Source organism: Equus caballus, chromosome 8 (genome assembly GCF_041296265.1).
Source record: "Equus caballus isolate H_3958 breed thoroughbred chromosome 8, TB-T2T, whole genome shotgun sequence".
Lineage (NCBI taxonomy): Eukaryota > Metazoa > Chordata > Mammalia > Perissodactyla > Equidae > Equus > Equus caballus.
The window spans coordinates 6413156-6429324 of NC_091691.1; the positions used below are offsets into that span (position 1 = coordinate 6413156).

The 16169-nt window shown below is 43.8% G+C and overlaps 1 protein-coding gene across 16 annotated transcripts in view; it reads right to left on the reverse strand.

Moving 5' to 3' along the window:
• DEPDC5 (DEP domain containing 5, GATOR1 subcomplex subunit) overlaps positions 1-16169 on the reverse strand; it is a 115784-nt gene that overhangs the window by 30107 nt on the left and 69508 nt on the right. For 8 of the 16 annotated variants that reach the window (XM_023646822.2, XM_070275271.1, XM_023646821.2 and 5 more), the window contains exons 31-33: positions 14954-15087; positions 9410-9518; positions 6528-6593 (exon numbers count right to left, since the gene is read on the reverse strand). In XM_023646822.2, coding sequence (XP_023502590.2) covers positions 6528-6593; positions 9410-9518; positions 14954-15087 — 309 coding nt within the window. The remainder of the gene's footprint in view (positions 1-6527; positions 6594-9409; positions 9519-14953; positions 15088-16169) is intronic. The other 8 variants (XR_011441297.1, XR_011441296.1, XM_070275272.1 and 5 more) reach the window with 1 other exon arrangement.

Here is a 16169-nt window from a genome sequence, read left to right on the forward strand (position 1 = left end):
AGAAAGAGGACATTAATAGAAAAACTGGTGAAATCCAAATAAAGTTTGGCATTTAATTAATTAAATGAACAAACCCTCATCAGCAACGCCAATCCCCAGGTGTCTCCCACTCTCGCACTCACCCAAAGCTGTGGGAGAAGATGAGGGAGAGAGCGCTGCCAGGGATGCCTCTGAGATTAGCACCAACCACACTAGGCATCCCCAAGGGCCCTCCAACATATGTGAGTGTCAGAGCCCCACTCTCTCTTGCAGGACGACAATCAGCAACCAGATCTGCCAGCCCTGCTCTCCAACCGTGCCTTGAGGCTGGTAGAGATAAAACACTACTTTGTCTGACCTGGAGACAAAGTGGGCTAAGCAGTGCTCCTGATTTCAGTGTCACCTAGCTCCTTCATGGCACTTAGAGGCATCATAAAGGGACCATGACAGAATCCCATATACCTTCTAGAGCTGGAAAGCTTGGGAATAATACTGGCAAGGAAGAAATATGATCCCAATTCAAACCCCCCCACCACCCCCTGCCCATGAAGCTTACCATCCAGGGTGGGGGAGGGGAAAACACACATTAAATGAATAATGTCCATAAGGTGTTGTATCATCCCTGGATCTCGCACGGCACTTGGCACACCTCTACACCCAGCAGGTGCTCAGGATCTGCGATCTTAATTAAACTGAATTTTCTCACAGGTAAAGCCTCCCTCCTCCATGTCCATCCTAAGCCCTTATTCTGAATGGCTATTTATATTTTTATATGTCACATCACTCCAAAAAAGATGAAGCTACCAATTAATAGACATATAATAAGATAAAATAAACAGAAGAAAATCCAGTAGACAAGGGTAGAAAAAGTATGAGAAAATAGAGAAAACAAAGGTAAGAAAAGTGAAATTCCAGAGTCTAAATAAGGACTTTAATGATATATATATATATTTTTTTTTTTTTGAGGAAGATTAGCCCTGAGCTAACATCTGCCAATCCTCCTCTTTTTGCTGAGGAAGTCTGGCCCTGAGCTAACATCCGTGCCCATCTTCCTCTACTTTATATGTGGGACGCCAAGCAGTGCCACGTCGGCACCCGGGATCTGAACCAGCAAACCGCCAGCTGCCAAAGTGGAACCGCTGTGTGACCAGGCCAGCCCCTAACAATAACATTTTAAATGCTTAGAGCTGTGCCATGCAATACAGTAGCTACTAGCTACATGTCACTATTTAAATATAAATTAATTAAAATAAAATGTAAAATTCAGTTCCTCAGTCGTATCAGCTACTTTTCAAATGCTCAGTAGCCAGAGGTGACTAGTGGATACAGAACATTTCCATCACGGCAGAAAATTCTACGGGGCAACACTGTTCTAGAGCAAAGATTGCAAACAAAAAATGTCTATAGGGGCTGTAGAAATATACTAGCCTGCGTATTAACAAAAAAAAAAAAGGAAAGGCCACAGGCTGCACCATGGCCATGGGACTACTGCTAGGCAGGAACCCAGGCCCAGTGTTTAGCTTATTTTACAAGACAAGACAGAAACTTGGATTTTTGTATGAAATCTGATTTTTAAATATTTCCAACCAATTCAAAAATTTTAAAAACTTAGCAAGGCCAAACATGTTTTCAGGAGCTGGGAAGGGATGGAACGTCTGTCAGGTGAACTGACGTGCTCCTTGCAGAAGTCTTGCATGTGGAGGGTTTAGTTAGGGCACAGGTTGATTAGCATGTCTCTGGGGTCCTCTAGAGGGACTGAGCCCCTGGGAATATGGGGCTTTTGTTGATTCACATCTCCAAAGAGAGAAAACAAATAAAAGGGCAAAAAGTCCATTTTCCGTCATATCGCCTCTGACTGCCACGGAAACTCCCTCCATGTTCCAGGAACTCACTGAAAACTACAGCCCTAACAGCTGCGGCCCCAAAGTGCACTCTGCAGAACGCTGTGGGTCTGTGGTGGCACCTCTGGGGCCATCACAGGGTGAACTGCCTGGGGCTGGGAGCCTTCTCCCCACCTGCCCCCAAATACTTAAGCCAGAACGGTTCCAAGTTTGCTATAAATTATCACTGGGAAAAACAGGATCCACTTTTTAAATAAACTTCTTTCTGTCTGTCTCCCTCACCAGTATCTCCAAGGCAGTATTTACTCAGCATCACCTAAGTGCCAGGCTAGGTGCTAAAGAACCAACAGTGAGCAAACAGACATGGCAGCTGCCCTCTTGAAGCTTACAGTCTCGTGGGGAAAACGGACACGAACTGAATCACAGTCATACAAACACAAAAGTAGAACCATGAGAAGTGATGAAAGGAGAGGCACTGGAACTATGCAAATCGATGACATGGGATTTGACTAGATGAGCAGGAATTAACCAGGCACAATCAGAGGGAACAGTGTGTGTCAAGGCACGGCAGCAGGAAACCTGGTGCCTACAGAGGTCTGGAAAAAGGCCCTTGTGGATGCAGTACAAGAGTGAGGAAGAGGATGGCAAAAGATGAAACTGGAAAGAGAGGCAGGGCCTCAATCATGTGGGGCCCTTCAGGTCATCATAAGGAGTTTGGTCTTTATCCTAAAGGACAGAAAACCATGTGTTATGGACTGAATGTGCCTCCCCACCCCAATTCTTATGTTGAAGTCTTAACTCCAAGAGTGATGGTATTTGGAGGTGGGGCCTTTGGGAGATAGTTAGGTTTAGATGAGCTCATGAGGGTAAAGCCCCCATGATGGGATTAGTGCCCTTGTATGAAGAGGAGGAGAGACCAGAGCTCTCTTTCTCTGTCGTGTCAGGACACAGTGAGAATACGGGCAGCTGAAAGCCAGGAAGAGAGCCCTTACCAGGAATCGACTGTGTGTGGCACCTTGATCTTGGACTTCTCAGCCTCCAGAACCATGAGAAGTAAATGTGGTGTTTAAGCCACCCCACCTATGGCATTTTGTTCTAACAGCCCGAGCTAATACACCACAGAAAGGTTTAATCAGATTTTCATTTCAAAAGATAAACCCTAGATGCAGGCTGGGGAAACAGACTGGAGAGGGCAACGATGGAAGCAGGGAGACCACGCCAGAGGCTACTGCATGATCAAGGTGAGGAACGGCTGCTTGGACTGTGGGGTGTGGCGGTGATTACGAAAGTGAGTGAGAGAAGCAGATGACTGTAGACACATTTACCACACAAATCCAAGGAAACATGCAGGGCTGAGCTGCTGAGAGCCAAGGTTTCTTGTGAGAGTAACTGCTGAGGGGTCAGGGGGAGGGAAGAGACCCTAACACTGGCTCAGGCCTCAGGTGGCAGGAGCCTGTCTCCCTGACCTGAATGTTCCTTCAGGCTCCAAACTGCAGACAAAAGATAAGGTGAGGCTGACTTCTGAGGAAAATCCCATTTCCAAGTGTTTCTCATGCTCTTCAAATTCTTACGTAGGTTTGTGATGATAAAAATCGATTTCCAGAGAGCAAGATACAGAGAGGAAAACTGTGTAACTCTGTTCAGGTTATCAGACAGATAGTGACACATTCATTATCATTAGAATGATGAATGACATAAAGAACCATTTTCCAAGACTGGTGCACAGCCCTGTTACCTGGAACCCTCTGTGCACTGCTATCTGTTTTAATTTTACAGGAACTTCCTTCCCTTAGCGGCATCAGAGTCTGGGGTGATACCTCCCTCCCCTCTGGCCAACCGGAACCCCTTCTCAGCAGGGAGCTGTTCTGAGGGGCTAAAACCACAAGCAACACCTCTGCAACTCGGTCAGAGCTGGAGAGCTTACTTTTCAAGGTCCAACAGGGTCATCCCAGAATTTCAGAGATAAAAGGTGTAGGAGAAGTCACCTAGTCGAAGCCCATTTTTACACACACACTCAAGAGAAAAGAGCTGACTGGCCCAATCAAGCTTGTTCACTAGGGTGTACCCCCACCCCATGACTTCCCCTCCCCCCTCTTCTCTCCCTCTTCCACACACAGATACACGTATGAAGAATTCACTATGTGCCAGGGTCTGAGCTAACCACAAAGATGCTTAGTCTCATTCTGTTCTCACAGCAACCCTATAAGGAGAACACAATTACTAGTCCCATCCTACAGATGAAAAACCCAAGGTTCAGAAAGGTTAGTACAGTTGCCAAAAGACTCACAACCAGTCATGGAGTGGCAGGCAGCCTGACACCAGAGCCTACACTCTGACAGTCTTTTAACAAGTAGTCCCCTTCTCTTAAGGAGTTCGTTGTTTGTGCTTTTTGGTCCTGGAAGTAGGGTGGAGAGAAGAGGCGGCAGGAACAGGGAGTAGGCGCTCATAAACAGATGTGCAAAACTGACATTGAAGCCTGGCATCAGAGTAATCCTAGTCACAGCTAGCATTTACTGTGTGGCCACCAGACACCAAGTACCACGCTAGTTGCTTTACAGACACGATTCCTGCCTCATGCATTATGAGATGTGTGTTACTTCATCTCCAAATATGGAGGAGCTCTTCTAGTTATCATTGTGTCACTGACATGTAACTTAATGGCACATATGCACTATACGATTTCTTTCCCTTGAAATTTGTTGAAAAACGTTCTATTATTTCTAATCCTCAAAACAATCCTACAAGGAAGTTATTTTTATTTCCTTTTACAAACAAGGAAACTGAGGTTCCTCATTTCCTTACAAATGAGGAGGTCAATTAATGTGCCTACAGTAGCTCTCTGGTGCGATGCCGAGGCCAAGCTCTGAAAGGAGCCATCTGACTCCACTGGCCCCCTCTACTCTCCATGTTGTGTGTTGGAAAACAAAGCAACTTTTATGTTATATATGTTTTAACACAATACAGAATTTTAAAAAGTGCAATTTAATTTTGCTTAACTATAGAGAGCTCCCTTACTATATCTGAGTAGAGATCATTTTTTTAAATTTATGCATCTTTTTACAACACACCTGGTGGTTAATATAACCTTTCTTCATGTGCTCCTCCTAATGTCTCATCTCTATTTGCTATTTCCAATTGTGGGGAACTCGTCCACTGTTGTTCTACCAGCGAAGTCTACCACATGAAGTTTGTGGACTACCAGAGGATTTATAAAACAATTTCCTCCTTCTGGTTCTGTTGATTTTTCTTACGTTAAATTATAATCTAAATCCAAAACTTTTCACAAGAGGGTCTCTTGTTAGAATGTAAAAGGTTAAAAAATCTCACCCGAGTTTGTTTTAAACCAAAAATGCAGTGTGCCTCTCACTCTTAGAGATCAGAGATTCTTGGATTAGGACTCAGAGGCTCTGTCAGGATTTGCCCAGGTTCACGCAGCTCACTGGGAAGAGGGAGGTGCGGACCTCTCAAGACCTGCACAGACAGGCATGGCACCATCCAGCCTCCTAAGAAAGGGAAGATTCCAGTGTTAACTAATCCCTTTTCCTCCCAGCACAGGTGGGCAGGACGGTGCAGGGGCTTGGCCACTCACTAGTTGTGTACTCTGTGACCAGGTAACATCTTTAAGCCTCAGTTTCCTCATCTGGAAAATGGCGTGATAACACCTGTACCTCACAGCCTGTTGTGAAGATTATGTTTGCAAAAGTCTGTTGCACGGCAGCTGTCAGAGTAGGTACTCAGTCAATGTTGGTTTTCTGACTTCTACTAAATGAGGATTCCTTAACCTTTGCCCTTAAACCACCCCCCAATCCCATCCTCCTTAGCCTGCCCCGCTCTGCATAAATGCTCTCAACTCTTTCCAATCTCTATAACTTAGTCAATTTCACATACTTAGGGGCCTTGATAAAGGTCAGGGAACCCAGTTTCCCCTCATCTAAGACCTGTCAGAACAGTAATTATGCCAATTACTGAGCAGGGGTCATGAGTCAAGTCTGCTGGTCCTGGATTTAAATGCCAGCTTAACCCCATACTGTGTAAAGCACAACTTCTTTGTCCCTCGATTTCTCCATTTGTAAAATTGGGATAAAACTTCTACTTAATTTATAGGTGACACTGTGAGGATGAAATAACATAACACTATGTGCATGGCACACAGCAATTCAAGAATTTTAAGGCTCGGAAGGCCCATGGAGATCTGGTCCAAACTCTTTATTTGACAAATGAGTTAAGGGAAGTCCAGAGCTGGACAAGCTGCCTGGGGTCACAGACCATTAGCCTGTGACAAAGTACATGCCTATTAATAAATGTCTGCTCTGTTTTCACCACTTCCTGCCACACTGTTATAAATTTATCTGGTTGCACTGGAAGGAAAAAAAGTAAGTGTTCAGTCCTTAAGTAAGAATATTTCATGGTGCTTATATGGACAAAAATGGCTAACAAGGAAGATACTGCAATGCGGCAGGGAACCAGTGGCAGCTATGTGAGACAGGAAACACGTGAGTTAACACTGAGGTGATCATTTGTTCTCTTAATCTCTTCCACTCCCCCTTTGCCACCGCCAACACCACAGATGAGAATGCACACCAAATTCAATTTCACCTGCCCCTCAAACTCAGTTTCAGCCCAATTCCATCTGTTCAGAGCCGAGCAGAAGGCTTCTGCTGACAGAACAGGCATGCATGAGCGGCAGAGCCCTGGAGTTTGACTGACCTGCGGGTAGAAGGTGGATGATGCTGTGCGTGGGCTGCGGACAAACTCCATAAAGAAGGCCCCATCCTGAAGTCAGAGGAGGAAGCAGCAGCAGCAGGTGCAAGGGAGCGAAGGAATGGAATTGGACCAGTGGAAAATCACCAGGGGAAAGAGAGGGGCATAAAAGAAAAAAATAAAAATAAAAACAAGGAGGGAAGGAAAGAAACAAGGGCACATGAGGAGAATGGAAAAAAAGAGAGAGAGAGAGAGAGAGAGAGAGAACCACCCAGGAAGACAATATCCAAATGCAAAGCATTAGCAGGAACTCGCACCTTCTTGGGCAGAATATCCTGTCCATGTGGGAGCAAGCACCTGGGTTAGAAAGTGTGTCCAAGCTCCCTCAGGTCTCATCAGAGTCTGGCTTGGAAGCTCACACTCTCCCACATAGCTCTGAATTTCCTTCAGACCTATGTCAAGGGAGAGGAAAAGGCCACAGAGCAGCTTGGTGGGGGTAGGGAGCAGACTTCTGGGGAGCATCCTGGCCTCCCACCTGGCTGGGTGACCAGCAGCCCTCTTGCAGAAATACATAGAGGCTTGAGGTTTTCATTTATGCCTGTTACTAAACACGGCAGCCAGAAGAGAGAAGAGGATTCAATGCAGGGAAAGTTCTTGCTTAATTTTCTGAGCAAAGAGGGGATACAGAAGCAGCAACACCTTCTCCTCCATGGGCTGTATAACAAAATCACCAAGAAGCTGAGACACATACAACATCAAATAGATATGCATTAATTGGGGGTGGGGGGGGAGGCGGCCTTCCTGAAGCTGTCTCCCCTCCCCACCCTATTCTTGTGGGTTTTAAGTTGCCATGTATTCGAAACAAAAATTTCATCTTTCTTAAGGGCAAGAAGTATCCTCTTGCCTCTTCAAAATCTTTTTACTTTTTAGGCTTTATTATCACTGAAATTCAGAAATGGCACTTGATACAGCTGAACATCCCTGCTTTCCTACAACTTTTTAATTCTGAAAGTAAAATCACTGAAATATTTGGGTTTCTATTTTATCAATACTGCTGCCACTTCCCATATGGCACTGCAAACTCAAGTAACAAGCCATGGAAACGTGAGGCCGTGGAGATGCAAATTCAGGTACCCCCTCCACACAACCCAAGACAGATGCTAACTGGAGACACTGTCAGGCATTTTTAAGTCTGTCCACCAGGGCCCTTCACTTTGGCCATCTTGTAACACTTTGCTTCTCCTTGATCACTTGGGAATCCACATCCAGCACAACTGATGGCCATCCATGTGGACTTTAGTGTTCAGCTGGAAGATCAGGAGAGTGTTCTAAATAGTAATCTAGAATTTGGCTCTTGGCGCATTTCAACCTTAATCCTTGTGGCTCTGTAATTTCTCTACTTCTCAGTCCTGTCCCTGGTGCTGTTTCTAATCCTCAAAGATGGCAATGAGTCAAGGCAACAGCAAGTGGACAGTGCACAGGGTACTTATGATTCTCATTGTTCCATTTGTGTCCCTTCTCTGCCAGATCACAAAGAAGCAGAGATGCTAATGCTGCTGAGATTTGTGAACATGTAAGTGAGGACAGGGGAAAAGACTCTTCTTTGACCAACAGATCATTCCTTACGCATAGACTACCCTTGGGATTGTACCTAAAGTCACTGCCTAGAGGTGGGTCAGCAAACTACAGCCTACAGGCTATATTCAGCCACTGGTTTATTAGCCTGTGAGTTAAGAGTGGTTTTTAAAATTTTAAATGGTTATGGAACTATCTACACAATAGCCTTGATCTTGCCTCTTGGCCCACAAAGCATAAAATATTTATTTAGGTTTGCCGACCTCTGGTCTACAGATTATACAGCCTCAGCTGATACTTTTTCTCAGATTTTAATCCCTCCATCCTAGTTGTCTAATTCTAGTAATTTATCCTAAAGAGATACTCAGAGATGTGGTCAAATGATTATGAGCAAGGATGTTGTTTGCAGTATTATTTATAATTGTGATACACTGTAGGATAATTATAAAAATTTATGGAATAATTACCAAAAGTTATTTTTAAAAATCAGACACCATCTACATTTTTAATAAAAAAGTAAGTTATAAATGAAGGTCTATCCGCATGATGAAATATTATATAGTTATTTTCAAAAATCATGCTTCTGAAAAACATTTAATGATATGGGGAAATTTTCATGATATGGAAGTAAAATAAAGAAATACATAGATAGATATATGTTGACCACAATTCTGAAAAATAAAATACGTGAATCTCCTTCATCTCTTAGATAAGAGACCAGATAAAAGAATGTACAGTCAGCTCATCCTACCACATCAGAATGGTTTCAGTGTCTGAATTTCCCAGGAGATGGAGTGGACAAAGCCAAGTCTACTGGTCTTAAAAGACAGAAAAAGCCTGATGTATGGGGTTTCCTACCCCTCTACTGCACTTGCTATTCTGTATAGAGGCCCAGAGCATCAGGTTTTGGTTTTTCCCCCCAGGATGCTCCCATTTGACTGCATTTCTCAGGAGCGTAAGAAAATTGATGGGAATTTCATTATCAGAGTGAGCTCTCACGGCAGTTGCTTCAGTAACTTCCTCTCTCCAGGAGAGCCAAAGATGTGGCTGAAGGAAGACCAGATGGCCAATTTCAAAGCTCAAGACAATCTTGGGCATTGACCAATACAGTTTAACTTGACTGTTTTATATCTTCTGCATTGATCTAGCAGTTAGCTTCTTTAGAACTATGAGCAGGAAAGTTCCTCAAAAAAACAAGTAACACTTAAGAGGGTTCGGGGTAGAAATCATCCAAATGCTCAGCACATTCAGTCCTGGATTCAAATGACTATTCATTTTACCCTCAGCATTGGGTCTCTGCTGGCCTCCTTTACCTTTCGTGGGCTGTCCACGTAGGTGGGAGTCATGGCAACGCTGCTGCTCTCGGCTGGTTGGGCGGAGCTCTTGCCACCATGCACAGCTGCCTGCTGTTCTCCTAGGGACCTGAAAGGAGGAAAGACACATGACTGTAGCTTGCTCACAGCACCCAGGTGAAGGACGCTCGTTAGCCAAGACGAAATGAAGACAGCTCTGTTGTTATCTTTGAAACACACACTTATGCTTTGTTTCTCCTTCAGGCCCTACATGATACCCTTAATCTCACTCATTGTCCTGAATAATCACCAGTCCTCCATGGTACATCAGAAAACAGCCCAATTTAAGAAGCATCTTGGCAGCACCTGGTGCTTAGAGAAAAGTCAAGTGATGTGGTCTGAGAGACTCCAGCCATGAACACCATTTTTTTAATCCTTAAAGATTTTTTCTCAGTTTTTATTAAATGCACCAGCAGAAGCACATTCTAAAAATTAAGGCTGAGTTAATGTGCAGCATAAACTAAACAGGGTGAAACATGTTGACTCTACACATTTTAAGGTTTATATGTTAATCTTTCAAATGTACATCCTTACATCCCTCTCCTCACTCAAAAAAAATCCCCACACAAATCTAACAGACATTATCTTGTAACACAAGACAACTATGGTTTTCTTATGACCTCCCATTCCATCTTGATTCTGATGTACATAAAAGCATATTTTCATGTTTATATTTTCTTTTTCCATACTAAAAATAACTATGAACTATTATAACTTAAAAGCTCCCTCAAATTAGATTGTTTTAATATATCATTGAGTTTTTCTTTGGTAAGTTTCAGAAGGCTCACCTTATAGACTTAAATGCTTCATTGTTATTGTAACATACTTCTTGCAGTGGACACTGCGAGGTGCCACCCAGAGCCCTCTGCCGTGGTCTTGTTGCCACAGCAGCTGGGCATATTGTCCAGCCAGCTCCGCTGTCAGCCCCTTCAGGGACAGCTGGAGCTGCAGAGCAGCCGTGTTTAAGCTCTCGCCCCTCCCCAGGCTGCCCACAAACAAGTAATCAATTACGAGGTGTAAAGGTCTGGCCATGTTGGTCCAATCAGCTCATCTCTGAAGGCTGTTCTAGTTCCAGAGCTTGAGTGAAGGGGCCTGAGGCTGTCACTGGGCCTGCACTGTATCTCAGCTTCTCCCCGTCCACTCCTGCTTCTTCCTCCTCCCCCTAACAGGTGTTTAGCCCAAGGACTCTCCTTAATAAACATCCAGCATGTTAAACTCTGTCTCAGTCTGATTCCCCAGGAACCCAATCTGTGACATTTCTCTAGTCTTAAATTCTGACATGTTTGCTATGGATTGTGAAGTAATCTCATACCAGAGATTAAAAACCAGTTTCCATAGTAACCTGTTACATTCTCTTTTTTCAGTTTTTATTTTGGAAAAATTTCAAACATATAGAAAAGTGAAGAGGATAATATAATAAACCTCTATATACCCAGCCCCCAAAATTATATACTTAGAGCCAATCTTGTTTCATCTATACCCCTTACCTACTCACCCCAATTTTTTGATGCAAAACACACACAGGATATTATTTCATCCATAAAAACTTCAGCATATACTGTATCTCTAAAAGAAAATCACTTAAAAAAAACATAACCACAATTTCATCACAGAAATTATTTTTTAAACTTTCTAATATCAAATATTTCTCCAGTTGTCTTCAAACATTTTTTTTACAGTTTGTTCAAACAGAATTCAATTGAAGTCCCTACATTGCAATAAGTTATGCTTCTTAAGTCTCTTTTAAGCTATCGGCTCCTTTTTGTCTCTCCTTATCCTTGCAATTTATTTTATTAAGAAAGTAGCTCATTAACCTGTAAATTTAGAGTCTGGATGTGCTAGTCATATCCCTTTATGGTTTATCATGTTCCCCTAGGCTGTGTACTTCCTGAGAACTACAAGTCCTATCTAAAGCTTTGAGCAGATTTAGGTTCGGTTTGGGGCAAGAATTCTTCCTACATGTGTTATGTACTCCTGTCTGGAGGCCCATAACATCTGGCAGACTCTCTCTGGCGATGTTTGCTGCCACTGATGATCTTTGCTAGAGCCATTACTAGCTCATTAGAGAGCACACATGGTAATATTCTAGCATTCCTTCTGCAGCTATTAGCTGGAATGTTGAAAAAAGAGACACTTCCCCCACACCAATTACTTGATTGTTCTGAGGTATAATTCATATAGGAAAAGCAGAATAAATGCTTGCTTCTTCCCTTATCCACTTATACCAGACACTCTCTTTCTCTACCACATCACAGTGTTTTCCTCAGAGCCTCCTCCACAAACACACAGTGACTCCCTTGCACTTCCTGAAGGCTGCAGCGGCAGGCCATGACAAGGACAGCAGTGACAGGAAGCCTTGGGTACCCTCCAGTGTCCCTGCAGATGCATCGTCCGATGCACACGTTAATCCCCGTTTCCTGAGCCGCTTTCCACGTGCTGACGCATGGACTAGGAATCAGGGATTCAGAGACGAGTGAGACCCTGTCCTTGCCTTGGAGGCTCCTGGGTTAATGGCTTGGGGGAGGGGACTGACACAAAATGACCAGTTATACTGTATACATGTATAAGTGGGAACATGTATACATGAGGGCACATTGCCTTCTGCAAAGAGGTGGTCGCCAGCCAATGTTCCTATATAGAGGCAGTGACAATTGCTATTTGGGGTCTCTGTCTGCTCTGACTCAGCTGTCATCAGGTCATCCTCATCTAAGAGGAGCAACAAAGCCGGTTGATTGGCACCTGCTGCCCAAACTGCTCAGAGCCACGCTGTTAACCAGAATAAAGCCGAGATTCCAGGGGCCTCTATCTTCCATGAGAGCCTGACTAAACGTACAGGCCTACAGATAAAGACTGGAAGGGAACCGGAAGAAATAAACACGGTTATGGTGGGATGGCAGGACTATAGGTAAAATTTTTAAAATTCTTTTTCATATTGCTATAATATTGTTTTTCATGATAAATAAAACTAGATCTGCTTGGTGCAGCAAAAGAAAAAGAAAAACACATGAATAAAAAATGCTGTGTGAGCAAACATTATGTAAAGGCCTGGCTCCCTCTGCTCTACCTTCAGCATGGAGAAAAGATCCCATGTCACCCAGGAGCAGTCATCCAGGGAGAGAATAAATCTCAGGTCTCTCTGTCCTGCCTCATGCTGTGGGGCTAGCTGAGTCTCACCCCTCGCCCTGGAGGACACTTCCACCCAAAGCTATCCTTCCTCATCCAGCCTGAGCAGAAAGAGGCTCCTTGGAGAACACTAAACAATGACTCACTGACAAATTAAAATAAGATTCTCCTACCCCCAGCTTCACACCCCTCCCAGCAACATATGTCCCTTGTTCTTTTTTCCAGTGGGAAAGGTTTGTGATTAATTACAGGGAGAACCTGCCAGGCAGAGTTCTGGGGTCTTTCTTTGGTCTGGTGAAGACAGTTCTGAAGAGGACCCAGTGCCCTCAGTAACAAGCCCAACCTATCTCAGCTTCCTCCTCTCATTTGCCCCCAAGTCACCCCACTATGTTCTTCACTTCTCTCCCTGCATCCCTTCCTTTCTACGTCATCATCACCCTCCATCCAGCTTCTGTTGCCTCTTGCCTGAATTGGCGAGAGCCTGCCAACAGCTCTCTGCCTCCTGGGGCCCACCCACCAGGCCTTCCTATACATGGTTCTCATCTCTGAAAACACCACTTCTGCCAAAGACACTGAATGGACAGTTCATGATATTAAGAAATTGCTATAACTTTTTAGGTAAATGATGGTATTACAGTTTTGGGGATTTTTTTCTTTAAAAAGAGAGTACTCATCTTTCAGAAATACATACTGAAATATTATAGATGAAATGATATGATGTCAGAGATTTAATAAAAAATAAAAAGGAAGGTGAGAGCAAGTGGGATATAAATGAAACACCATCAGCCATGAGTTGATAATCACTGAAGCTGAGTGAAGGGTCCACAGGGATTTATTATACCAGTCTACATTTTTATCTGTTTGAAAATTTCCATTAAAATAAAAAAAACTTTCAAAGGATCACTCCTCTTATGAGAACATGTAAGGACAGCTTGGAATCCACTTCCCACACTGTCTTTGCAATGGCATCTCCAGCCATGCCTCTGGCTCACTTGATGTTACTTTCTGAAAGCCTAATACATGTACGTTCCCACTGGGCCCAACGCGTACCCTCACATCAGACAGACAAGGTCTAGCCTCGCCTAACATGTGTTCAGGGACCCTCAGCATCCCTTCCTCCAGCGTTTACAGCTATTGAGCACCTACTATGTGCCAGGCACAACCCACAGCCTCTGCCTGACAAGCATAGGCAAGTCAGGGAGAAGATGAGTAAACCACTGGTGTGGCCCCTCAGCAGAGTGATGGGCACAGGCCTAGGATGCTGGGGAGCATGGGGTACCTGATCTGGCTGGGACGACGAAATTGGCAGCGAAGGCTCGCTAGAGCCAGTCCCAACTGCACATAGCTCTGTTTCTCCTCTTTCCCACTTCCTCCTTGCCTAAATGCTTCCCTTCCCACAAGGCCAACTTAAATCCTACCTCCCGTGACTGTCCCTGACCTCTCAAGCAAGATGTGTCCTGAGAACGTAGCACTTACTGTTTATGGAGGAACCACACACTCAAATGTTAGAGAAGCTGGTCAGGTAGGTGACTGACGTGCAAGACAAGTCCCAGACCGGAGGGTGTGCTGGTTCTACAGTAAACCAGAGGGCACACGGCCACCATGGGTGGGTATGAATGTGGACCCAATGTTAACTGAGCCTCTGATATTTTAAGCAAAGCTGGATTTTATATATTATCTAAAATACATCATTTTATATATTTAATACAATCACATATCATGTTATGTATATTATATATTTTTTCCTATAAGAATTCATACATCTTCAAACTGAAAAAATTTGGCTCAAATATTTTTAAAATATTTTATTTTTTAGGGCAGAGAAACTACTCTGTAATGATGGCTACATGTCATTATAAATTTGTCTAAATCCACAGAATGTACAATACCAAGAGTGTATCTTGATGTAAATTAACTATGGACTCTGGGTGATTAGGATGTGTCAACATAAGTTCACCAGTTGTAACAAATGTACCACTCTGGTGGGGGATGTTGGTAATGGGGGAAGCTATGCATGTGTGGGGACAGGAGGTATACAGGAAATCTCTGTATCTTCCACTCAATTTTGCTTTGAATCTAAAACTGCTCTAAAAAATAAAGTCTATTAAAAACACAAAATAAACAAAAAACCTACTTTGTGGGCCAAACCAAATGTATCTGTAGTTTAAGCCCCAGACTGCAAGTTTATAACTTCTGGCCTATGTCACATTATTCAAGACTTACGACTTTATTAACCTAGTTTTCTTCTCATGTATGTGTATTTTGTAAATTACAGGCTTCCCACAGATAGAAATCATATTTCATCCCACTCACAAGAGTGGGGCACTGAAAACCCTCGGGGCCTGTAGGGTGGGGCCAGTCTCTCTCTAGCCAGGTACTTACTTCTGACTGGCCTCCATCTCCAACAGGGCAGACAGAGCTGAGGTTCCCTTCTTGCCAACTGGGGGGCCGGTCGACTCAAGGGAGTGCGTGGAAATGGGCCCAGTCATCTGCAAGCCTTTCATGGTGGTCCCTTTCTGAAGCAGAGAAGAGGAGACAAGGCCATCAGCCCGAGTCGGTTCCCTCGGCAGACGCGACTCATGCCCCAAGCGTGCTGCTCCATCTGCTGCCTTCAGGCCCTGGGAATCCAATTAACAAGGTCCAGGAACACAGGTTCTCGGTATTCAGTAAATGCCAGAAAACTGCTTTTCACTTGAACTGAAGGTCCCAAATGCCTGTTGGACTCAAACTGCCTCTTTGAGGTGGTTTATGCATATCATCCCATTCTACTCCCACAACTGCTCTAGGAAGTAAATAATGTTGTACCTGATTTACAGAAGAAGAAACTGAATCTCCAACAACTTAAGTATGTTATCTGAAATCCCAGTGGAGCTGGAATTCAAATTCCAGTTGCCTGACTTCAAAACCAAGGTTCCTTTCACTATACAAGCTCCCCTGGAAATGCTTCTAATCATAAGTGATGCTGTGCACAAAACGCAGCTGGTGTGGCTTAAAGAACACTGAACTTGACGTTAAAAACAAAAAATAAAAACACAGCTGATGATGGAGCACTACTCAGCAATTAAAAGGACTGAACTATTGATCCAAGTGACAAGTTGGATGAATCCCAAAGGCATTAAGCTGAGTGTATAAGGCAGCCTCAAAAAGTTACACATTGTATGGTTCCATTTATGGGATATTTGGAAAAGACAAAAGTATAGTGATGGAGAATAGACCAGTGGCTGCCAGGGGTTAGAGAAAGGGGAGAGAGTGACTACAAAGGGTAGCATGAGGGAGTTTTTTTGGAGTGTTGGAAACTATTCCATATACTGATGGTGGTGGTGGTGGTGTGACATGAATCTATACATTTGTTAAAATTCATAGAGCTGTATACACATACATACATCCATACTGAATCCAAGACCTGTCCTTTATAAACTGGGTGTCCTCAGACATATCCCATAACCCCCATGAGCCTCGGTGTCCTCACTGGGCAGTGTGTGGTTGAATGAATGCCCAAGGGTGCTGGAAACTCTACAAGTGACATAAGGGTAAGCAAGTATTGCTGCTGTTACTCTCTTGTGGCAGTTTCTCCTCAGCAATCCAGCAGCACATCACA